Genomic DNA, 25,488 nt, shown 5'->3' with positions numbered 1-25,488 from the left:
GGGTTGGGGGTTGGGGTTAGGGTTAGGGCTGGGTTAGGTCAGGGTTAGGGCTGGGTTAGGGTTAGGGTTAGGGTTAGCGTTAGCAGCCTCGCTTGCCCTGGGTTTGATCGCTGAGTGATTGCCGCCAGCTCGCTGAGCAGAGCCAGGCCCAGCTCGTGGGGGACCACTGTGGCCGCAGCGTCTGCGGAGCCGTTGCTGTTGCTTCGGCGACAGAGTGGGGACAGGTGTCCCCCCAGGGACAGGGCACTGCATGGTGGGCCGGGGCCGGGGCTGAGCTGGTGTGGTCCCGAATCCGCCCTGCTCCCTGACGGGCGAAGCTGAGGGGGACATCCCCTTTGTGAGACGCTGACTGAGCTACTCACCCCGAATAGAAAGATCGCGTCAGAGAGGCCTGAGCTTCCGTGGGCCAGGGTCCAGCTTTAGTGAGAGCCCAGTCCAGGCTGGCACTCCTGGCGGCTGCAGCAGGGAGGGCATGGACCCAGGACCCCGGGGGCACCTCCTGGCGGCTGCAGCAGGGAGGGCATGGACCCGGGACCCCGGGGGCACCTCCTGGCGGCTGCCTCCCACCGACAGTCTCCGTCAGAGACCTGAGCACAGCGGGTCAGCAGTCACAGCCCCAGACGAGGGAGGGGTCGCTCCCTGGACTTTTCCAGGCCTGTCGGTGCGGCCCACGCCCAGGACTGGCCGGCACTCCAGCCCAAGCAAGACCCAGATGGACCCTCAGCAAGGCACAGGTCTCAGTACTCAGCGTCCCACACGGCCTCCTGCTTGGTGGGGGGGGGGGGGGTCAGAGGCAGCGGCTTGTCCTTGACGCCAGTGGCATTGCGTGCTGCGCGTCTGCCCACATCGTGTCAGGAACCTCTACTCCGGCCTCAGGCCCTGGACTTGCCGGGGCGTCGGCCACCCCTGGTGGCAGCGGAGGCTCACACTGCAAGCAGAGCGGGAGCCGCGGCTTCTGACGCCCCAGTGGGCAGGGCATTGTCTGCGCAACGAAAGCTGTGGACACCCCAGGGCAGAGACGGCCGCTAAAGGACGGCACGCTCGCTGGTGACAATTCAGTTGCTGGTCCCATTGGCACCTGCGGTGTCAGAGGTCGTGGCGGCCGCTGCACCCACGTCACAGACCGATGGCCCACCCCGCCCTGGTGCTTGCCGATCAAGGCCAGTCTCCCCGCGTGCGCAGCCCCCAGCACGTGCTCAGTGCAGCTCCCGGGCGCCTGCTTCCCGGGGCATCGCCGACGCTGTTCTGTGGGGACGCCCAGGCTGCTGGCACCCCGTGCCGGTTGTGGCCTGCCAGGGCGCCGGGCGAGGGCCTGGTGAGGAGGAGGGGCGGGCAGCGGCCTCACTGGGACTGACTTCGGCTGTGCCCTGTGCACCAGCTCATGCCCCTGGCCCAAGGCTGCCTCTGCCCCAGCGAGGGAGCACCCCGGCCTCCCCTCCCCCCCCCCCGCTACCCCCATGCCGTGCCCAGGGGCCCGCTCCTTCCTCACCTGCCAGCCCCTCCCGGCCCGCTGCGCCCTGGGCTGGGGACGCCCTCCGGTCCCAGCGCTGGGACTCCAGGCACCGAGCAATCCTGTGACAGCTTAAAGATAAATAAAAGATGGCATCACTTCATACAGTGGGTAGTAAACATATGGAACTCGTTCCCCTCAAGATGTTGCGTGGTCCACACATATAAATAGGGTAAAGCAGCTTCAGATACGTGCGTGCTTGCTGGACTCCGGGGAGCTGCTGAGCATCGTTAGGCACACACAGGCAGCGTCTCCCACTGCCTCCGGGGGGACGCCATGCTTGTCCTCAGAATGTCCTTGGTGCCGGTGCCTCCCACTGCACAGGCACGGCGCCGGCCGCCCGGTTTCTCGGGGAGATGGGCACCCACAATACCGACGTGTTCCAGGGGACGGAGGGCCGAGCTACGGCGCAGCGCCGTGTATCAGCGGGCCGCGTAGACGCCTCTCTCGGTGGCGGCGTGAACTCCGCTGTGACGTCAGCCTGAGTTGGCCGCCTTTTGGAACCTGTGGTCCCGGCGGGAAGAGCGATCTCCGGGCATCCTGCGATCACAGCCTGGCCCCAGGGAGCTGGGTGGGTCTTCCATCTCAGTGCCCGGCATCCTCCTCTCCCCAGTTCTTCCGCTTCTTTCCGCTGAGGCGAGTGGCCTTGCAGAACCAGCCCCTCCCTCCTGATGTGTGCTCCCACCTCCGACCTCACAGGGAGGCACCCACGTCCTCCCTTCGGGGTCACCCCGTCTCAGCGGGGACACGGGCCTCTCTTCTCTACGGGGCAGACCAGGCTCCCCTGACGCCGGTGAACGCGGAAAAGAAGGGCATGTGTGCGGCTGCTGGCTCTGCCCCCCGCGACGTACCCTCACCGGGGAGGCTCCGACGTCAGTTGGGGTCAAAGTCCTAAGAGAAGAGATGAGAGTCCCTCTGGGGAAAGGCGTGTTCTAAGAAGGGAGAGACCGCAGCTGAGAGGATCTGGAACAGACTTTGTCTACTTGACAGTGTAGTCTGGGATTCCCAGCAAGTCCCTGACGTCCACCCAGCACACCCCAGTACCACCACCCTCAGGAGACCCCAGTCCAGCCCACACAGACCTCCTGTTCCCTCCTTTCACCCTGAAAAGAGCCAAATTGTTTCTCAGATGCACCTCGAATTGTTTCTCAGATGCACCTCAATTGTTTTTCAGATGCACCTCAATTGTTTTTCAGAAGCCCTCCCCTTTTACACGTTTCATTATGTGACTCCGGAGATGGCGCAGTATTGAGTGCAGTGCGCATCCAGGCAAAGAGATGAGCACCCAGAATTCCCTCCCCGCTCTCATCCACGGCCCTGCTGCTCCCAGGGGCCCATGGACAGGCGTCGTCAGCGCCTCTTAGAAATACGGGATCTCAGACCTCACTCAGACCTGCTGATGCAGAATCTGCGTTTTACCCGGTCCCCGGGGGGTTAAAATGCACAGTCATGTTCGAGAAGCCCTATCGAGGGTTGCTGGAAAGCTAAGGAAGCTCTGCGGACTTCTGCACATTCCTCCAACACGCGTCCAGCATGCATCAGAGCCGGGTGCCTACAAGCGTCCAGCGTGCATCGGGCCGGGTGCCTACACGCATCCAGCATGCATCGGGCCGGGTGCCGACACGCGTCCAGCGTGCATCCAGCCGGGTGCCGACACGCATCCAGCGTGCATCCAGCCGGGTGCTGACACGCATCCAGCGTGCATCGGGGCCGGGTGCCGACACGCATCCAGCGTGCTTCGGGGCCGGGTGCCAACATGGGTCCAGCGTGCATCGGAGCCGGGTGCTGACACGGGTCCAGCGTGCATCGGGCCGGGTGCCGACACGCGTCCAGCGTGCATCGGGCCGGGTGCCGACACGCGTCCAGCGTGCATCGGGGCCGGGTGCCAACATGGGTCCAGCGTGCATCGGAGCCGGGTGCTGACACGGGTCCAGCGTGCATCGGGCCGGGTGCCGACACGCGTCCAGCGTGCATCGGGGCCGGGTGCCGACACGCGTCCAGCGTGCATCGGGCCGGGTGCCGACACGCGTCCAGCGTGCATCGGGCCGGGTGCCTACAAGCGTCCAGCGTGCATCGGGCCGGGTGCCTACAAGCGTCCAGCGTGCATCGGGCCGGGTGCCGACACGCGTCCAGCGTGCATCGGGGCCGGGTGCCGACACGCATCTGAAAGTTGTGTCCCTGGAGAAAAAACGTCCGCGTGCTCTCAGCACCACGCCACGCTGACCGGGATCGCTCAGAAGCAGGGCTCTTCAGGAACGGCTGGTGAGTGCCAGCCTGTTTCTGTGAACTACTTCCCCCGCCCCATCGCATAGCCCTCTTCTCCGTGTTCAGTTGGTTTCGGGGTTCCTGTGGGAGACTGGAGCCCCACGTTCTCTCTGCATTTATGTACCAGGCATGCAACCTGTCCATTAACGGTGCTAATTTCACGAGACATTCTTCGTTAGGTGATCATTACACTGCCTTACGTGTTTAAGGCACGTTAATGCGTGAAATAATTCCGTACTGCTTAAAGCGCCGTGTAGTCCGAGAATCGTAACATCTCAGAGTCTTTGCATAACTCTTCAGGGAATTCCCCCTAAACACCCAACAACCGGCCCTCTTCCTTCTGTTTGAACAGAGACATGACAGAGACCGCCTCCTACATCCACCTCTCCTGCGTTTGAGCAGTTCTAATTAGTACACGTTCTTTCTCAGGCTGGTTTAGAACTTGTCACCCACTAGTCTTTATCCTGATTGTTCAGGGCAGTTGTTGATTCTAGCAGGGGTGGGCAAACTTCTTGACTCGAGGGCCACCATGGGTTCTTAAACTGGACCGGAGGGCCGGAACAAAAGCATGGATGGAGTGTTTGTGTGAACTAATATAAATTCAAAGTAAAGGAGCGGAGGGGAGAGCAAGAGAACCGGATAGAACACCCGGATCTGGCCCGCGGGCCGTAGTTTGCCCACGGCTGTATCTAGAGCCATTTCCCCTGGCTGGTTAACACAGTCTTTTCGTTACTCGGCAAACTGGGGACCGAGGCACAGAAATGGTACAGCCGGTTCCGCAGGCCCCCAGAAAGCTGGTGAAGGAACAAGACCAGAGAGGGTTTCCTTCTACGTAACTCACAGTCCTGCTCGCTGGGCGCCTGCCAAGATTCCCTGCTCTGCAGCAGCTCTGTGATCACACGCAGGAAAAACATCGGTTCCTGGGAAAGATCGCCGAGAGGGTGTGGCGCAAGCCAGAAGCCGTCCCTCCCTTTGTGGGCCAGACATCTGGCCAGCGGCCCGGGCGGATCCGCCGCCAGTCAGTCCACCACGGGGACGTGAGCCGCTCCCAGCGCGGGGATTGGACTCCGCAGTGGCACTGCTCCTCTGCGGAAGGGTGTTCCTGGCACGCACACCACGAGATTCCTCCCGCGCTGCTCTCCTTCCCGCCCCCGCACGCCACACCCTGCTGCACACACCCGCCCTCCCACCCCGCACCGGCCACCCTCCCCAGGGTGCCCTCTGCACACACAGGCCCCCGCACTTCCTCTGCCCACGCCCGCAGAGCGCTCCGAGCACCCAGCCTCCCTCCACTCAGCTCTCACAGCCCCCAGTGCCCTATCTGCTGCCCAGTTTCCTCCCCCCCCCCATGATCTCTGCCTCACTCTGTGCTTTCCCGTGGCCTCACCCCACCTGCCCGCCCCCCTCTGCGCCCTGCACCCTGGCCCGGGAACCTGGCGCGGGCTCCTGTCCTGTACATTGGAATCCGAGCTGTCACCAGCCGGAAGGTAGTCAGCCTGCATGTGCCTGCCTGTTCCTCACCCACAGCGAGGCTACCCCGGAGGATGGGAAGGAACTGGCAGGCAGTCCTATTTCTGGAAACGATGAAAACTCCTGCCCCCCCCTCCCTCCCCCCTTTATATTCCCAGGGGAACAACAGAGGAGGCCCTAGGGAGTCATCCTCCCTCCTCCCCTCCCACTGTGTTGCAGATTTCCCATCCCTTCTTCAGGGGCCCTCGGGGTGGGGTGGTAAAAAGCCACCACCTCACACCCTGTCCGTATGACAGGTTGCTCAGGGCCCGGAGATCCCACAGAGGACAGACAGGACAACGGAGGAGGGGGAGCCGGGCCGGTGGGGCTCAGTGGTTGGGGGTCCATTATGAACCTGGTGGTCACAGTTCGATTCCCAGTCAGGGCACAGGCCCGGGTTGTGGGCTCCATCCCCAGGAGGGGGCGTGCAGGAGGCAGCCGATCCAAGATTCTCTCTCATTGTGGATGTTTCTCTCTCTCCCTCTCCCTTCCTCTCTGAAATCAATAATACACACACACACACACACACACACACACACATATGAGGGGAATAAGATTGATTATGTTTAACCAGAACTTCAGCTATTTTAAATATACGCTACTCCCCTGGAATCTACGTACAGATGCACGTTGGAAAAAATGGGAAGTCAGTGAAATAGAGAAGATGATCGGTTTATCTCCGTGCTCTGCGATAGCACCCGGCAACTTCAGTGGGATCTGAACGTGTCTTCTTGGGCAAATGTTCTGCCACAGCTGCCCGGGTTCCTTCTTCTTCCTTGGTGATGCAGATGGCGGTTTAGCGGAATAAATATTAAGAACAATGGGGTGTATTTTTTTCTTTCCGTACTAAGAACACATGAATTTTTAATAACAGCTGCTGTTTACATGAACTATTAAGCATAGCCTTCCACATTGATTTGGACATTAAACAAGCAAGATAGAAATTGCTTTTGTTCATTGACAGTTTACCATCTGAAAAAGATTATATCGACGGGACAAAAGAATAGATGAATAAATAGCCAGAAACTCCGATCACTCCCTTTTCACATTAAAATGGGAAAAAGTTAGTCTGGCACGGCCCCGTGGTTGAACGTTGACCTATGAAACACGGTTCGATTCCTACCCGGGTTGCGGGCTCGCTCCCCAGTAGGGGGCGTGCAGGAGGCAATCGATCAATGAGTCTCTCTCATCCTTGATATTTCTATCTCTTCCTCTCCCTTCCTTTCTGAAATCAATAAAAATATATTTTTAAAAAATGGAAAAATGTAGCAAGTCCCTGCTTTCCAAGGAATGAAGTCCTACTAGGTATAAATTTGTGCCCCATACTCCTTTTCGACTCTTTTCTTCCATTTTCCCACCAGGGTAGGCATCTGGACTCTGGTCCCCACACCCGGCCTGCGCTTCCCCACCAGCTCCAGGCAGGGGGCGGGGGGGGGGCCTGCCCTCTCTCCAGGGTTTCGTCTCGGTGCCCGACCCAGTGAGCGAGGCCTCCTTTTGCAGTTGCTGAAGACACATTTGCTGCAGGGATGCCTCCTGAGGACAGGGCAGTCCTGACGGGGGCAGAACGGGAGCCCAGAGGGTAAAGAGAAGGCCTGTCCTGGGCTCTGCCTGCCAAGGGCCTGCTTTTTTTTTTTTTTTTTTTTTTTTGGCATATTGTGTTATTTTTATTCTATATTCATAAATGCCTACAACGGTAGGTTTACATCATGTGAGTTCATACTTAAGTACATCATATAAATGTGTGTTTTAGCTTGGTGTTCTTAAAAATCTCCATCGGTGGGAGGATTACACGGTCCTCCTTTTCCCATGAGCTCTTCCGGCCGCTCCGCCCTCCCCCGCCCCCAGGGCCGGCTCTCCGTAAAGCCGCTGCCCCCTCAGCCCTCCTGCTCCTCCACGCTGTGTTTCCGTAACGCCCAGCCGTGTCCATGGATATTATGGCTCTAGGTCAGCCGTGGGCAAACTACGGCCCGCGGGCCAGATCCGGCCCGTTCGGCTGTTCTACCCGGCCCGCGGAGCCGAAAGAGCGGAGGGTTCTCTTGCTCTCCCCTCCGCTCCTTCCCCAGCAGCAGTGTTAACATGGCAACGTCGGGAAACACGGCCGCAGCTCCTTCTTCTGAGTGGGCGGATTTATATCCCCATTCAGTAGAAGGAACAACCTCTCCATCTTCCAGAGGCTCCTGGTAATGCCCGCGGACGGTCCCCCGACATCACCCTGGGAATGCGGAGACACGATATCGTGGTGATGGAGGGAGACACGCCCCTGGAGAGCACAGGATCAGAGCATTAGCTAAAAAGGAGACCAACAACACTGTTCCCACTGAAGGTGATGTTTTAAAGACCAAAAACCTTTCAACCCAGTCTACATTGCCATCTACATCTACGTCCCGGGCATCATTTGGAAGTTGCACTAAAGAAAATGTTTAATTTACTGTTTACACATTTTGTTCTTTTCTATTTGTTTTAGCTTTAAATTACTTTATTATATTTAAGTTTAATTTGAAAGGCTTTTGTACCTTTCCTTTGTTAGGCAATTTTATTTTGCCTTTGCCATCTTCAATATAAGGTATGTTATTGTGCTATGATTCCTCCATTTTTTGAAGTTTCAAATTATAATAATTAGTGTTCACATTCTTCTTGTTAAAATGTTTGAAATGAATAAAACTATTGAAATAAAAAAAAAAGACCGTACCCTTTTATGTAATGATGTTTACTTTGAATTTATATTAGTTCACACAAACACTCCATCCATGCTTTTGTTCCGGCCCTCCGGTCCAGTTTAAGAACCCATTGTGGCCCTCGAGTCAAAAAGGTTGCCCACCCCTGCCTAGGATGTGCTTCTTCAGCCTCGCATGGCAGGCTTTGCAGAACTTGGGGTTGGGTTTCACCCGAACCTAACGGTGCTGTCACCACACACACCCAAAACACACGGCAAACAAGTCAGCACAGCACGAATCGAGGCCAGAGCCAGACCCCCCATAAGGAGTTACTCCGCCCCAATCCAGTATGCTGAGGGAATACCGTCTTCGGGGGGGGGGGTGAGCATTCACGTTCACGCATTTGTTCCTCGTCGGGAACCACGCATCTGTCCCTCCATCTCTCCCATCCTCTCAGCCGTCTCTGCCTTGTGTTGTTTGCTGTGTTATTTTATACCAAATTCACCAGCGTCAGGACTCCCTTCCGTCAGCAAGCCTGGGAAGCGTGTGCTAGTGCTAGAAACCATTATTTCCAACCATTTGGCTCAGATAACAAGAGTCTCACCAGAACAAATACAGCCTGATTAAACAAGCTGTCAATAACTTTTCATAGCCACGAGCATTATAAAAAAACTAGGGGCCCAGTGCACGAATTCGCGCACCTTGGAAGGAGCTGTGGCTGCGAGGCTGTGGTGGGCACAGGGGCGGGTCTCGGCCCATCCTCCACACCCCTGCCCACCGCGCCACCCCCCCCACCCCGTCCCCTGTCTGCTGGCAGCCCCACTCCCGCCGCCGCCACCGCTCCCACACACTGACGGTGCCAGCCCCACACACACCCACTGACGGCGCAGAGTGACTGGGGCTGGCGCTGGCAGTGGGTGCAAGTGATGGCTGCTGCCCTGATTGCCCCTCAGGAGCAGGGGGAGGTGGAGAAGCCCTCAGGGGTGATCTGGGCCGGCAGCCGCCGCTCGCACCCATTGATGGCGCTGAGCTATCGGGACCCGTGCCAGGCACCGGCAGCGGGTGCGAGTGGGGCCCCCACCAGCAGCAGGTGCGAGCGCCCAGCAGGACCGTGACGCATGGGAGCAAAGAACTCTCAATAACCACGAGAGGCTTGCTCCAAAGACAGCGACTGGTGCCCCGCCTCGGTCTGGTGCCCCGCTCACCTACTCCACCATCCCGCTGCAGCCAACGCCTGCCATGTTCCAAGTGCGCCCCCTGGTGGTCAGCGCACGTCGTAGCGACTGGTTGTTTGGTTGTCCCGCCGTTCTGTCTATTTGCATAGTAAGGTTTTATATAGATAGATCAGAAACTCTTCGCCGTAATTGTGAGTATAAGTCCCTAAAGTTCACAGGTGATCTTGAATACTCTTTTAACCACTGATTTCCATTTCTGCCTTTCTCTTAACCAACACCTTTTGAAAACCAGATTCATGTCAGAGCAATTTTAATTCAGTCTCATCTGACCACTTCATAGAATGAGTGAGAGGCACTAAACAGCTGTGAAAAGGCTTATAAGAGAACAACGAAAGAAAAGAAAGGATTTTGAATGTTTCTCAAACTGGATAATCAGGTCAGGAACAGATGAGAGCTCAAACAAAAAATTAACCGTTTTTTTTTTTTTTTAACCTTTAGTAATTTTAAGTTTAGTAAAGTAATTTTAAAAAGTTTAGAAAAAAGAAATTATCTTATTTCACTGGTCATGGCACATAGCCAAGTTGCTGGTCCATCCCCCGTGGATCCCGGTTGTGGCACATGCGGGAAGCAATGGATCAATGTTTCACCCTCACATCGGTGTTTCTCTCTCTCTCTCTGTCCCTCTCCCTTCCTCTTTCTCTGAAATCAAGAAAAAGAAAAAGCATGTCCTCAAGTGAGGATTAAAAAAGAAAAATAAATAACGGGACAAAGTTTGGCAGGGTGGGGAGAGGGCTGGAGTGGGCGAGGAAGAACCGTTTGCTGGGGATGCTGGGAGACTAACATTCTGGGGCCACTGCAAAGAGACAGAGTCCCGAAAGGGGCTGCCTAGAGCTTGGATGGAGCGGGGGTGGATGGCGGCGAGGCTGGGGGGACAGCTAAAGGGTGTGGAATTTTCGTTTTTGAGGGAATGAAAATATTCGGAAGTCAGTTGGTATGGCGGATACACAATTCTGAGTATACTAAAAGCCATTGAGTTGTCACTTTAAGTGGCTGAATTGTAGGGTATGTGAATTCTACCTTCATAAAACTGTTAAGAGAGAGAGGGGCAGTAACGTTGGGTTTGAGGAGTTACTCAGTCTCATCTAACTCATTCTGTTCTGACTCATTCCACTCCAATTTCGAACCACATTTCCCCTTTCCTAAGCCTGTCAGTCTTACCTGCTCTCAGGTAGATCAAGCCAAGACCAGTGTCAAGGTACCTGAGTTCATGGGTTTACTTCCGGGAACAAGCAGGGGCTTGAGTAGCAAGCACCTGTGTTTTGACCCCGTTTCGGTTTATCTTGCAGTACGTTTGAGAAAACACAGGTCTTGCTGCAGGAACAAATGTGAAGTTCGTAAAGAAAACCCACACAGTGATGTACATAGTAAAAGATAACGCCATGAACTTTCAAAGACAAGGGGGAGGGGTAACGGAGGGAAGAAACATACCAGGGGTGGATCCCAGCTCTGCAACCTGCTCGCTGGAGGACGTTAAGTAAAATACCAGCCCTCCTGAGCTTTGCTGTTCTCCTCTGTAAGACGGAGGGTTCCTGACATGCAAGGTCGTTCTGAAGATGAGAGGGAAGGTACACAAATGCCGGGCACACAGAGGACTCTGAATTAACCCTGGTAATTATTATCATAAAGGGCATATTATTTTGTCCATCCCGAGAACACCTGCAGCGGTCAGGGTCGGCAAGGCTATGCTGAGGTAACAAAGAATACCAAAGCCTCAGTGGCTTTACCAAGTGCCAACTCCAATGTTTATTTTTTCCTCCATTTTCCGACTCCTCACAGGTCGGTTTGGGGCCCCACTTGTGCCTTCCTTATTCTAGGGCTCATTTAAAGAGCTGGGACGGTCCGGAACACTCCGATCACAGGGCGGAGGAAATAAAGAACGTGGCAAATCACACCCAGATTATTAAAATGTGTGCCTGAAACTGACAGGTTACACCGTTTTCATTCTCCCACTGAAGCTAGTTACACAGCCACGTCTGTCTTCAAGGGAGCAGGAATTACATTTTCTAACATGTGCATAGAAGATGATAAAAGAGATTATATGTCAACAGCCCTAGTGACTGGCGATGTAACCTCATGAGGGAAATACTTTTAATGGTAAAACAAGACATCTGTGACCCAGGGCGAGCGAGTACTTGCCTCCCATATGGGTAGGAACTGGTAAAATAAGAGACTCGAACCCAAGTCTGTATTGTCTCCTGATCATTCCAGTGAGACCTGAAAACTGAAACTGTCCTACCCGCAAAGCTATGTGAATATGTCTCCCTCTCCACACTCAGAAAAAAAATCGCATATTTTCTTTGGGAACAAACTGGTACTGCCTTCTCAGAAACCAATTTAGAATAAAAACATTAAGAGTCATAAACTGTTCACACGCCCTTTGACCCAAGAAATCTTGTTCTGGGAATTTATCCGAAGGGAATCATCCAAGAAGACGAAAAACTTACCCTCGTGAAAGGATCTGTTGTGACACTGTTTATGATCGTGTAGAACCGGAAAGAATCTACATTTTTGACAATAGGAAGAGTTAAAGAATGTATTGATTATATACGCAATGAGTTATTATAATTATCCTATACTAGAGGCCCGGTGCACAAAATTCATGCATGGGGTGTGGGGGGCCGGTCCTTCAGCCCTGCTTGCACCCTCTAACAATCCGGGACCGCTGGCTCCTAACCACTTGCCTGCTGGCCTGCTTGATTGCCCTAACCACTCTGCTTACCTGCCTCATCGCCCCTAACCGCTCACTTTCTTGCCTCATCGCCCCTAACCTCCTCTGCCTGCCTGATCACCCCTAACTGCTCTGCCGGCCTGCCTAATCACCCCTAACTGCCTCTGCCTGCCTGCCTGATCGCCCCTAACCACTCGCCCGCCTGCCTGCCTCATTGTTCCCTCATATTACACTTTTATTATTATAGATAGTTGCCTTGCTCCAAGTTGTAAGGGCCTGCATGTCATAGAGATAGAAAAGTTTTAATTTTTTACTCTTGATTATGGCAATTAACTAACACAGATGGCCACCAAAAAGGTGACTTAGCAAAGGGTGTATAGCAAACGGTGCTGTTACGTCCTCTTCCATGAAAACGTGCATGTCGTGCATTGTATCTGCCTGGGTACATGAAAGAGTGAAGTTTCTGTCTGTCTTTGCAATCCTATGAGCGAATTGTCTGCGACCCCAGCCCAGTCTGGTTTGGTGCTCACAGAATAATAGAGCTCTTTTTTTCTTTGCTCCACTGGTGGAGATTTCCTAGAAGTTGCAGGATCTCTTCCCTTTAATTTTTCCTCGACACTCTGACTTATGTCTCTCACTTTTGCTTTCCCTCCATCCCCCTCCCACAACAGTAACTTGCTCCAGGCTCACTTCGCTCAAGTGTCTAAGACAGTGGTCGGCAAACGGCGGCTCACGGGCCACATGCAGCTCGCGAACCGCGGTTTGCCACTCTGTTGACTAATGAGTTTACCGACCACTGGGATAGGGGCTTAATCACAAGGAACAACAACAGCCTGTAATTATTGGAATCGAGAGTCTAGGTCAGTGGTCAGCAAACTCATTAGTCAACAGAGCGGCAAACGGTGGCTCACAAGTCGCAGTTTGCCGACCACTGGTCTAGGAGATCGCGCAACGCGTCTGCCACCAAAACCATGATTCCCAACATTCCTGGTGCTCCCTGCACTCTTGGCTTCCACTTCCGGCCCAAGGCCACCTCCCCTCCCCTCCCCTCCCCTCCCTATGGGAGCTGCCATCTTTGTCGCAGAGTAATGGTTAATTTACATAGTACTCTTTTATTAGATAGACTAATAGAAGGCTAATATGCAAATTGTCCCCTCGACCGGGAGTTCGACCAGGAGTTTGACCAGGGGGCAGGGCCAGCTGGTAAACCGCCCATGGCCCCTCCCCCCTGGCCTGCCCCACCCCTGATCGCCACCCCCCACACACACAATTGGGGCAAGGCTGGCCAGCCAACCTCCCATGTGCCCTACCCCTGGCCAGCCCAGCCCAATCGGCCCTAATCAGGGTGGGCCGGCCGGACCCCACCTGTGCACAAATTTGTGCACTGGGCCTCTAGTCTATATATATATAAAAGGCTAATATGCTAAGTGTCCCTCTGGACCAGTTGCTATGATGTGCACTGACCACCAGGAGGCAGATGCTCAATGCAGGAGCTGCTGAGCTGCAGTGACTTGGCAGCGGTGGTTTTCGGGTGACACACCCCATAACCAGAGAGGAGGGAGCCCAATTCCTCGCGGGGCCACGTGATTCCACCTTCAGCCTTGGGTTATGTTGTTGCTGGGGCACTGTTGGTCCCGAATCTGGTTTACTCCACACCCTGTAAGACAGCAAATTTGTAGAGTGCCCTCTCGCACTCTGGGACCCCTTGGGGGATGTTGTAGAGCCAGTTTTAGCTTGATCCCAGGCTGAGGGACCCCACCTGCCGGAGGGACCCCGCTCACTCCGCAGATGCCGGGGGGGGGGGGGGGGGGACCGCGGGAGGTTTGCTCCAGGGCATATCCAGCCCGTCTTGCCCAGTCCCACCCAGTCCTGCCCCGCTGGCCACCTTCTAATTAATTTCCTTTCATTGTGCATGAATCCATGCACTGGGTCACTAGTAACTTTATAATCATGAAGACTATGTAGTAACATGAAAACAACCTTTTGCTATAATGTTAAGTAATAAGCACAATGCAATTGTTCTTACTGTAAAGCAGCTGTGTGATCGATTTGTGTGACGGAGACTAACACACCCCATATTTGTTCTGCCCTTTTTCCTTTTAGTGATGGAGCCCACGTCCAGGTTAAGGGGCAGGGACGGCGAGCACAGACCACACTTCCCAGCCTCCCTGAATCCAGGTATTGTCATGTGACCAGGTTCATATATCTTTAACTTCAGTGAAAGATGTAGTATGAACAGCTAACATTGGTTGAGCACTTAGTATTTCCACACACTATTCTACGTGTATTAACATGAATTACCCGTGTTCACTCATTTGCTCCTCTCAAGTCCTGTTAGCTACACTGCCTTAATCATGAATCATCAAATCTGACAAAACATATAATCAAGACTTCAAATAACGAATTTGCTCATTGGTCTTCCTTAATGCTTATGTCAGCCTTTTTAGCCGTGGAGATAAAATATCTAGTTGACAGCTTGATTTTGTTTGAAATGAATTACATGGCAGTTACTAAAACAGTTTGTAAAGACTGCTCTTCACAGAGCAGTTGTTCATTCTTCTCTCAGTCAATGCAACCCCCGTTCTAAGCTGGACATGCTGCCACCCAGCCACAGGACCACAGCCTGTAACCGCATCTGCAGCTACATGGCACGTGACTAAGTTCCTCACAGGGAGGCCTCCATGGAGATAGGATGGTGACTTCTGGGCCGTCCTCCTGAAGAAGAAGGGCTCCCCTTTCTCCTCCTCCCCCTCCATCCTGCTTTCTGGGGAGTGGGTGTGCTGGCTTGCATTCCCTGAGCTGAGACTCACGCCTTAGCAGTGTGAGAGCAGCAGCTGGAAGCTGTGGCATCTTCCATGAGAAGCCCCTGCTGGCCTTGGGCTAGCTCTGTCCACACGTCCCCTCCCAGGAACGAGTAACGATCTGTTCAAACTGCTCTCTTGGGGTCTCTGTTAAGTGACCAGTAGCTGAACTTAAACTAAACTCCTATGTAAATCTAAGCTCACTTACTTTCCATTCAGATGTGTGGGACATCAAAATGTCACTGAAAGACTTTAATTTAACTACTTCTCTTGTAAATGTCATCAGGAAGTAACTAAAGAAGACTTCACTGCAATGGCTATCGATGCTTCCAATGGGTTTGTATGGCATCTGTTTAAGGCAGTGTTTCCCCACCGTTTTTATGACGGAGCACAAGAAAAAAGCAATCGTTGTATGGCACCCTGCAAACAGGTGGCCCTTGGCCAGAGGCTGCTGATCCGGCTGTTTGCCTATTCCAAGAAATGGGGGGCTCCATGCCTCCGCCCCCCACCCCTAACCTGTTCACCGCAGCCCAGCTCTAATGGCGTCCCACACCTGGTGGACTGCTTCCAGTTACCAGCAGATGAAATCTGAATCCGGAACCCCTTCAGCAATCTTTAAGGCTTGAGAAAAGCCAAGGAGCAAACTGCGCCTTGTACGTCATTGGTGAAAAAATGCACTCATTGGACGGTTAGTTGGATTACACGTTTCTTACTTCGCGTAGAATGTTTCTTAGATGGCTTCATCATTCATATGGACACTGAGAATTCTTTTGATGCCCAAGGTGTAATGAGAGGGTCTTGTGAGTCCAGGGACAGAGAGGGTCCCAAAGAATGAGATTACGCCACTGAAAACTGGTGCCTGGTTTTGCTTGTAAGAGGCGTGTAATGTACTATGATTATATTGAGTTTCTTGGCGCATAATTGCTTTCCCTGGAATTGATAATTTTCTTATTTTACTTGTATGCTCACTTTGCTACTTACCGGTTCACAATTAATTACCCATTCTTTTCCAGAAATGTACATCTCTCAATACATTCTGCCATGCCCAAGGTCACATGTCCTGGGATGGCCACAGCCAGTGAGAGGGGACGTAGTAATCTGCTAAGGCTGCCATAGCAAAATACCCCGACGGGGTGACTTAAACAACAGACATTGCTTTTCTTTTCCCACAATTCTGCGTGCTGCAAGTCCAGGACCAGGCTGCCAGCAGGTTGCTTTCCAGTGGGGCCTCTCTCCTTGGCTTGGGGATGGCCACCTTCTGGCTGTGACCTCACGTGGCCGTTTCTCCGTGGATGCACGCCCCCGGTGTTCCTTCCCTTTCTTATGAGGACACCCATCCGCGTCGATTACTGCTCTCCCCTGTGGGCCTCATTTAACTTAGTCCCCTCCTTCAAGGCCTTCGTCCCACATCCAGGCTAACGGGGTAAGTGCCTGGCCATCTTGGCCTGACGTGGGACAATTCTGAAGAGCCATCCAGCTTCAGTCTTCCCTGTGGACTTGGCCGAAAAGGTCCTTGAATCACAGTCCCACTCCTTCCCTCTGCAGGTGCTGGTCCCGAGGGCATGCCCCGTAAACATTCTGAGCTCAACTCTGTCTCAGAGTCTGCTTCCTGGGGTACCCAGCCCATGACAGCGTTGGTTCTGACTCATTCAACGGATTCCATGGTCCGCTAATCAGAATTGATTTCATGTCCCCCAGTTCGAAGGACACTGGCCTTGAGGTTCGCTGGCTGGTCCACGAGCAGTGCTTTGATTGTGGGGCAGGGGAGAGAGCACAGCAGCCCAGCCGTTGCCGGGTAGCCTTCCAGCTCACGGAGCTGTTCACAGCCCCAGGCCTTGTCCGCGGCTTCTATGAGGCCCGGTTCCTCGGTTCCTCGGATGCTCTGGCCTTCCCACTGAGCGTCTCCAGGAAACCATCGTCCATTGCCCGCCCCCCTGGGGCAGGCGGTGTAGCCTGGCTGCTGACTTCCTGTGCCTGGGGGCACAAGAGTAGCTGGCTGTCCCGTATCTAAGCTTTCAATTTATCTCATGCTTGGCAACCCACCCCCCCCCCCCACCCCAGTCTCTTCCACATCTGGTGGCTCCAAGTCCTGAGCCTTTGTCTCATTTCCAGTATCCCCCGCTGTTCTGTTCTTTTTCCATCCAATATTTGTTGCTACCTCTCAGCCATCATAGCCCCTCTCTTGGTCTCTACTGAGAGGAGCTGTAGACCTATGTTCGTCCCACCATCTTTAGCTAGAGGCCAGCAACCAGAAGTGTCACGGCAATCATTTCACCACTGTCACCGCGGAATGGGCCAGGAAGTGCTCAGCGATGAAACGGGATAAACGGGAGAAGGTGACATGCATAGGCGAGCAGAGCCAATGGCGGAAATTCATCGGAAAGAGTAGTTCTCTCCAAAATAAAGAGTGAGATGCTGGTGGATAAAACACCAGAACACAGTGGGCCCTCAGGTTCAGCACTGACCACAGAAATGACCCGGGATAGGAGGCAGTTTTCCAGCCGTGGAGTCAGCGCCCTCCACGGGAGGCCGGGTGCTCGGCCTCAGAGAGCTCGTGGGGGAGGAGAGTGGTCCCAGCCTCCCTGAGGCGCCCACATCAGCGATAATGCCGAGGCGGCCACACAATCGATCGCACACACACACACATACAGCTGTGCATTCCCGACAGCCCACCTGCTGCTCCTCTTCCTGTGAAGGCGGATTACCACTGCGGAGCGGACTCTGTTCCCCTGCTGGGGCATGGAATCCGAGCTCCTGGAGAAGATAAAAGCGGTCGCCACGAATGGGAAGAAACTCCAGCAATATCTTTCGAATGCTTCACACGTTAAGTACTGAGAAAGTTCTGGAATTGCTCTCTAGTGCTGCAGTGTTGACATAGCAGCATGCAGGTGAGGGTGCTGGGGGAAGACCTTAAAATACACACACCAGCAGCAGAGGCTGGCCTCCCCACCTCCCCTGGGCCTCCCCACCTCACCCGGGCCTCCCCACCTCCCCACTTCACCCAGGCCTTCCCACCTCCCCACCTCCCCTGGGCCCCCCTGCTCCCCTGGACCTCCCCACCTCCTCTGGGCCTCCCCACTTCCCCACCTCCCCTGGGCCTCCCCACCTCCTCTGGGCCTCCCCACCTCCCCACCTCCCCACCTCCTCTGGGCCTCCCCACCTCCTCTGGGCCTCCCCACCTCCCCACCTCCCCACCTCCTCTGGGCCTCCCCACCTCCTCTGGGCCTCCCCACCTCCCCACCTCCCCACCTCCTCTGGGCCTCCCCACCTCCTCTGGGCCTCCCCACTTCCCCACCTCCCCACCTCCTCTGGGCCTCCCCACTTCCCCACCTCCCCACCTCCTCTGGGCCTCCCCACTTCCCCACCTCCCCACCTCCCCTGGGCCTCCCCACCTCCCCTGGGCCTCCCCACCTCCCCTGGGCCTCCCCACCTCCCCACCTCCCTACCTCCTCTGGGCCTCCCCACCTCCCCACCTCTCCACCTCCCCACCTCCTCTGGGCCTCCCCACTTCCCCACCTCCCCTGGGCCTCCCCACCTCCCCTGGGCCTCCCCACCTTCCCTGGGCCTCCCCACCTCCTCTGGGCCTCCCCACCTCCCTTTGGCCTCCCCACCTCCTCTGGGCCTCCCCACCTCCCTTTGGCCTCCCCACCTCCCCTGGGCCTCCCCACCTCCCCACCTCCCCTGGGCCTCCCCACCTCCCCTGGGCCTCCCCACCTCCCCTGGGCCCCCCACCTCCCCTGGGCCTCCCCACCTCCCCTGGGCCTCCCCACCTCCCCTGGGCGCCCCACCTTGCCAGGCCTGCCCACAGCGGGGAGCCCGAGAGGATGTTGCTGAGCTGCCCTTACTCCTGAGTCGGCTCTCGGCAGGCAGCCTGCTGGTTCCAGACGCCGTCACTCCCATAACCGAACCAATGGGCCGTGGTCTCCCTACCCCACTCACTTCGACATGTGGGTAAACCATTTCCCTTTGGACAAAAGATAAGGGCATCTGTTTTCCCCGAAACAAGTTACCACACTCAGAAGAGTGCACATACACGTTGGTACAGTTTTCGAAAATAGAACATCCACTTACTGTGTATGGGGGAGTTTTGAAAACATAATCTAATAATGAAAGATCTGCTTATCAGCTGCTCGTTTGTGGCTAGAGCTTGTTAATGAAAAGCACACACCCCCCCAATGGTCATTGGAACCACGATCTCTTCCCTCCCTAAGCCACCATCCTTCTCCAGCTGCTAAGCAGTGGGGGTGTGGAAATGTCTGTCCCGGGAAGGAGTGAAGATGAGTGAGTGGGTTTGTGGGAGGGCAAAGCCAAGAGGAGAGTGGGCGGCAGGTCACGGAGTGCGCGTGGGAGGAGGCTGGGCCGTGAGTCAGCGGAGGAGGGGGCAGGTGTGTGGGGGTGATGAGGGGGCAGGTGTGTGGGGGTGATGAGGCAGGTGTGTGTGGGTGATGAGGGGGCAGGTGTGTGGGGATGATGAGGGGGCAGGTGTGTGGGGGTGATGATGGGGCAGGTGTGTGTGGGTGATGAGGAGGCAGGTGTGTGTGGGTGATGAGGAGGCAGGTGTGTGTGGGTGATGAGGGGACAGGTGTGTGGGGGTGATGATGGGGCAGGTGTGTGTGGGTGATGAGGCAGGTGTGTGTGGGTGATGAGGCAGGTGTGTGTGGGTGATGAGGAGGCAGGTGTGTGTGGGTGATGAGGGGACAGGTGTGTGGGGGTGATGATGGGGCAGGTGTGTGTGGGTGATGAGGCAGGTGTGTGTGGGTGATGAGGCAGGTGTGTGTGGGTGATGAGGCAGGTGTGTGGGGGTGATGAGGCAGGTGTGTGGGTGATGAGGGGGCAGGTGTGTGGGGGTGATGAGGCAGGTGTGGGGGTGATGAGGGGGCAGGTGTGTGGGGGTGATGAGGAGGCAGGTGTGTGGGGGTGATGAGGGGGCAGGTGTGTGTGGGTGATGAGGAGGCAGGTGTGTGGGGGTGATGAGGGGGCAGGTGTGTGGGGGTGATGAGGGGCAGGTGTGTGTGGGTGATGAGGGGGCAGGTGTGTGGGGGTGATGAGGGGCAGGTGTGTGTGGGTGATGAGGGGGAAGGTGTGTGTGGGTGATGAGGGGGCAGGTGTGTGTGTGGGTGATGAGGGGGCAGGTGTGTGTGTGGGTGATGAGGGGGCAGGTGTGTGTGGGTGATGAGGGGGCAGGTGTGTGTGGGTGATGAGGGGGCAGGTATGTGTGGGTGATGAGGGGGCAGGTGTGTGGGGGTGATGAGGGGGCAGGTATGTGGGGGTGATGAGGGGGCAGGTGTGTGGGGGTGATGAGGGGGCAGGTGTATGTGGGGGTGATGAGGGGGCAGGTGTGTGTGGGTGATGAGGGGACAGGTATGTGGGGGTGATGAGGGGGCAGGTGTGTGGGGGTGATGAGGGGGCAGGTGTGTGTGGGTGATGAGGGGACAGGTATGTGGGGGTGATGAGGGGGCAGGTGTGTGGGGGTGATGAGGGGGCAGGTGTGTGGGGGTGATGAGGGGGCAGGTATGTGTGCGGGTGATGAGGGGGCAGGTGTGTGGGGGTGATGAGGGGGCAGGTGTGTGGGGGTGATGAGGGGGCAGGTATGTGGGGGTGATGAGGGGGCAGGTATGTGTGGGGGTGATGAGGGGGCAGGTGTGTGGGGGTGATGAGGGGGCAGGTATGTGGGGGTGATGAGGGGGCCCCAGGAGAAAACAGTACAGAGCCATTTTGCAAATGTGAAGGTTTTGAGAAGATACCCACAGAACCATACAAAAGAGCATCAGGAAATCATTCATTAGCGACTCTAACTTAAAAAGCAAAGGTTTCTGATAGTGCCATCTTACAGAGAGCTGTTTTGAACTTTTAAAATTACGCTTTTTAAGGATTACTTTTCAATAAAAAATAAAAAGGTGACTTTGAGGCTGTTAGTTGGTGGTGACCTGTCACTGTCGCTGATGAAGAATGTTTCACTCGGGTGCAGTGTGAAGGGTGGTCTCTGAGTCGCCTCCATGAACAAGAGAGGCCACGGCGCAGGTGCAGGGAGCTGAGCTGAAGACTCCTGGGTGAGGCACACTTCCACTTTCCGTCCACACGGGGCCTTGAAGTCCCCGGGAGAAAGGGCCCTTTCCCTGCCCTTCCCTGCCAGCCAAAGGCACTCGTGTTCCTCCTTTTGTAACTATAAACGGGATTTTTTTAAAAACTGAAACTGAAGCAGAGACTCCCATAACATTAGGGTAAAATGGGATCACAGAAATCGTCTCGATGAACAACAGATTGCGACTCAGAGAGCCGAGGCGGGGGGAGCCCAGGAGTCGATGAACCAGTGAGCCCGCCCGTGGGCTCCAGGGCCCTCCTGGACTCAGTGGCTCTCCCGCTGGCCCTCCAGGTGCGTGTGGGAGGTGTAACCACCGTGCCATAACCCTGCCAACGCCAGCTTCCTGGGCTGAGTTCTGGGTGGGAGGAACCCAAATATCAGTTTTCCTCCTCCGGCTATTTTTAAGCACCGAGATGCTGTATTTGTGTGGGCCCGATATTATCAGTTCAGTGTTTTTGAAAATCAGAAATCTGAATCACTCCTGTGAAAGGCAGGCCGAGGGTGTGCACACCTCATAGGCGTTCCCCAGGGAACAGAAGCCTTTTAATGTGATTGACAGGGGGAGGAGCCCGCCCCCCCCCCCCCCCCCCCCCCCCTGCCGCTCTGGGTGGGGATTCTCTCTGCTTCCTCACCCTCTTGCAGCCGCCCCTTGTCTCTCTCCTCGGACAGTTCATTCCAAGCAGAGCCTGCCGGTCACCCAAGACGCGGGAGCAGGGAATCCCTGGCTGGAACCTCCACCCGCTCTCAGAGAGGGAGCGCCCGAGGACACAGGGTACAGCGTCACAAAGATGTGGAAGTCTGAACCCCAGGACCTCAGAATGGGCCTCTATTTGGAGGCAGGGCCTTTAAAGGAGCAGGGACGTGAAGGGAGGTCTTAGTTCAGCCGGATTGGCGACACAAGCAGAGATTGGGGCCGAGGCGCACAGAGGAGACCAGGTGAGGACGCGGGAGGAAGTGGCCGTCTGCAAGCCCAGGGGAGGTGGGGAGGCCCAGCCCGGTGACATGCGGATCTTAGACCACCAGCCTCTACAACCTCAGGGACGTAAACTCCCGCGTAAGCCACCGGGCCGCGGGCCTTTGTGCTGGCAGCCCTCCCAACTAGCACACCCCGCCTTCAGGGTCCTGCCCCGGCTGTCTCCTCATGGACGGTTCCACTCACTCCGGCAAGCTTTCATTCCCACTCCTTTGGCTTTAAGGAGGACCCAAATCTTGCCCACGTCTCCTCCCTAAGCTCCAACTTGCCCGTCCACGTACCTTTGAGATGTCTTGCATGTACTTGAACATCGCCTCCAGACAGAATCCCTTATTTTTCTTTCTCAGCTTGTACTTTTCTTTTCCTATCCTCAGGACATAGGATGGATCATCACTCACACCAGAAACCCAAAACCACTTTCCGGGGCAGTTGGACACCACTGCCTTGCTTTATAGCCTGATCATCCTGAGCTATCTGCACTTCAAATGGTCTTGCTCTCTCTCCCACCCCCCTTCCTCCATGCTGCCACCAAGACAATTTTTAAAAAATATATATGTTTTTATTGATTTCAGAGAGGAAAGGAGAGGGAGAGATAGAGACGTCAATGATGAGAGAGACTCATTGGTTGGCTGCCTCCTGCACGCCCCCTGCTGGGGATCGAGCCCACAACCTGAGCATATACTCTGACTGGGAATGGAACCCTGACGTTCTGGATCATAGGCTGGTGGTCAGTGGGGAGAACCACTGAGTCCAGGTAGGTCCCTGGTGCCGCCCTGGCTGGTTTGGCTCAGTGGATAGAGTGTCGGCCTGTGGACTGAAGGGTCCTGGGTTCTATTCCAGTCAAGGGCACTTGCCCAGGTTTCGGTTCAATCCCCAGTAGGGGGCATGCAGGAGGCAGCCGATCAATGAGTATCACTCATCACTGATGTCTCTCTCTCTCTCTCTCCCTCTCCCTTCCTCTCTGAAATCAATGAAAATATATATATTTTAAAATTTCTTTTAAAAAAGTTTTAAGTGCAATCCATCAGGGGTTGTGCAACCAGTTTAGTGGATTGCATTAACTCTTCCCAGATGAAATAGACCGGCATGGGAAACAGAAGGCTTCAGTCTCCACTGGAACTGATGGCTAAAGAGAAGGCGGAGACGCGAAAGGGCAGCTCCGGAGCAGGTGGGAAAGAGCAGCAGGAGCGAAGACCTGTCGTTGGAGACCAAGGCTGAGCCAGCCGCACTCACAGCCCCGCTTCCTATGTCTGGATGTGAAAGCTGGACGGTGCAGGAGGCCGAAGGGAAGGCATGGATTCACCTGGAACCTGGTGTTGGTGGGGCGCTCTACCAATGCCCCGGACCCCCAGCAAGACGAACACGTGGGTCCTAGAGCACGCTGAGCCTGAAACATCGCTGGAGGCAGAAACGACAGAACGGAGGCTGTCCTTCAGGCACGTGGAGTAGCTTACTATGGGTGTTGGCTGTAAGGACGTCTTAATAACGCATTAGGCAGGGGTCCTCACACTTTGTAAACAGGGGGCCAGTTCCCTGTCCCTCAGACCGTGGGAGGGCCGGACTATAGTTTAAAAAAAAACTATGAACAAATTCCTATGCGCACTGCGGGCCCGGGACGTGTCGGCTGCTAAGCAGGACAGGCAGCGGCCCCCGGCGGGCCGGATCCATGTCCTCGGCGGGCCGCATGTGGCCCGCGGGCCGTAGTTTGAGGACGCCTGCATTAGGGTATACATTTATTTTGTATTGTTTTCTAACCCTTTTACTTTACAATAGATATGATTAAAAGTAACAAAAATATTTCCCATAAATGGTAGCCATCGCAACTAAGAAGAATGCCAGCGAGATTCTCTCATGTGTATTATTCAAGATGGATGAAGCACTTACAGGGGCATTTCCAGATTAGCAGATCTAGCAAAGAGAAAGAGGAAAACCAGCAAAAGGCGATAAAGAACCGGGTGGGATGGAAGGCAGGAAGAGTAACCTCTTAACCCTAAAATAAGTCCAATCAATACGACGGGCTTAGGTGAGCCCCCCTCCCCCCCCCCTGCTTTTTTATATAAAGTAGGCTTAGATTTTACAGCGAGGAATACATCTCTATAAAGCCCCGGTCCCTGGGAGGGTCTGGCCTTTGAAACTCAGAGTCTAAACATTTCCTTGACCTATTCTAGCCATACTTTCATTATTGCTGAGACACGTTCAGAGCCTTAAATGTGTAGATGGATTATTTTAAACATCGTTGTTAGGCACTGATGTTTAAGTGAAAACAGAAACGGAAAAAAGGAGCGGTGGGGGGGGCGGGCAGACCAGCCTATATGAACCTGCATTTCCAGGGACACACCCGCAGCGTGGTCAGGACAGACAGATTCCAACCTGCAAAGTGCGTGCCTGAAAGAGGAGCGCCTTCCCCGCCCCCCCCACCCCCCCGCTCCTTCTGCTTGCCCCGGGTCTGAATGGCTTCCCCTGCCCATCGTGCCAGGGGGCAGTGACCTAGTTCACACTCACACGAGACCATCCCGATGCGTCACTGCTCTTCTCCTCCTCCCTCCTGTCCTCTGAGACTCCCACCATCCCCGCCTTTCCCCGCGGTAAGCCGCCGTCCTTTGTCTGACGTTTCTCCTCTTTCTTTATTAGCACAGAACACGTGCTATTTAGGGAATTGCGTCCTTTAGAGTAAAGGCGTATTACAAATCTACTAACCAAGATCTACAGAAGGCAGAATACATGTTTGACATAGAAGCAGCTCCCCTTTTGAGTCCAGGTGTAAATTTCGAAAAAGAAGACACACTTATCGAAGTTTAGAATAACAAATAGAACTCATTTTTCAAGGCAGCATAAGACTTCAGATTACCATTTTCAGGCCTGTGACGGCTCTGTGAGCGGTCCAGCATATCACCAGCATATCACGGCGCCCTGGCCAGTGTGGCTCGGTGGGCGGCGCCCCATGCAGAGAGCTTGCTGGTTTGATTTCTGGCCAGGGCTCAATCCCCAGTAGGGGGCGAGCAGGACGCAGCCAATCCATGTTTCTCTTATGGATGCTTCTCTCCCTCTCCCTTTCTCTCTAAAATCAATTAAATATACGTATACACACACACACACACATACACAGATATACCGATAGATAGATAGATAGATAGATAGATAGATAGATAGATAGATGATAGATAATACATATGTCACTTAGTGTTTTCTTCCTGTTTATTTCTATTCCAGTTTTTTTTTAATATATTTTATTGATATTTTACAGAGAGGAAGGGAGAGGGATAGAGAGTTAGAAACATCGATGAGAGAGAAACATCGATCAGCCGCCTCCTGCACACCCCCTACTGGGGATGTGCCCGCAACCAAGGTACATGCCCTTGACCGGAATCGAACCCGGGACCCCCTAGTCCGCAGGCCGACGCTCTATCCACTGAGCCACACCGGTTTCGGCTCTATTCCCGTTTGTGTCTTCTATGAAACTGACCTCTCACTGTAGAGGCTGACACCCTCTCCGCCCCCGTTCTCCGGGGCCAGCGCTAGTTACTTGCCAGTGAGAGCAGCCAGGGAGTTCGTCTGCTGAGGGGCGACGGTGAGAGCGTCTAAGCACGGCTTTACTTCCCTGCGCAAGGAGTGATGGAAGGGGAGTCACTGCCCCTGCCTTTGGTCACCGCGGTGGGAGGACACGGCATCAGAGCAACGGCAGGAGGAGAAGCTCACAGGCAAAAGCCAACAAGCCGAGCGGGCGAGCAGGCGTGGGGGAGGGGAGAGCTGAGGCTGAGCGGGCCCCGCCGCTGACAGCCGGCCCAGCTTCC

The 25,488-nt window shown here is 55.0% G+C and overlaps 1 protein-coding gene across 2 annotated transcripts in view; it reads left to right on the top strand.

The window, feature by feature from the left end:
- LOC308247772 (uncharacterized protein) overlaps window positions 1-17,384 on the top strand; it is a 246,509-nt gene extending 229,125 nt beyond the window's left edge. The window contains exons 4-5 of one of the 2 annotated variants that reach the window (XM_080667315.1): window positions 13,945-14,019; window positions 17,311-17,384. In XM_080667315.1, the coding sequence (XP_080523441.1) occupies window positions 13,945-14,019; window positions 17,311-17,336 (101 nt within the window). In that variant the 3' untranslated portion in view covers window positions 17,337-17,384. Of the gene's footprint in view, window positions 1-13,944; window positions 14,020-14,928; window positions 15,169-17,310 lie in introns of those variants that run through there. The other variant, XM_080667316.1, reaches the window with a different exon arrangement.
- The last annotated feature ends 8,104 nt before the right edge of the window (window positions 17,385-25,488 follow it).

Source organism: Plecotus auritus, assembly GCF_963455305.1.
Source record: "Plecotus auritus genome assembly, chromosome: 5".
Classification (NCBI taxonomy): domain Eukaryota; kingdom Metazoa; phylum Chordata; class Mammalia; order Chiroptera; family Vespertilionidae; genus Plecotus; species Plecotus auritus.
The sequence above is the reverse complement of the archived record's forward strand: the minus strand, read 5'-3'. Positions and strand labels throughout refer to the sequence as shown.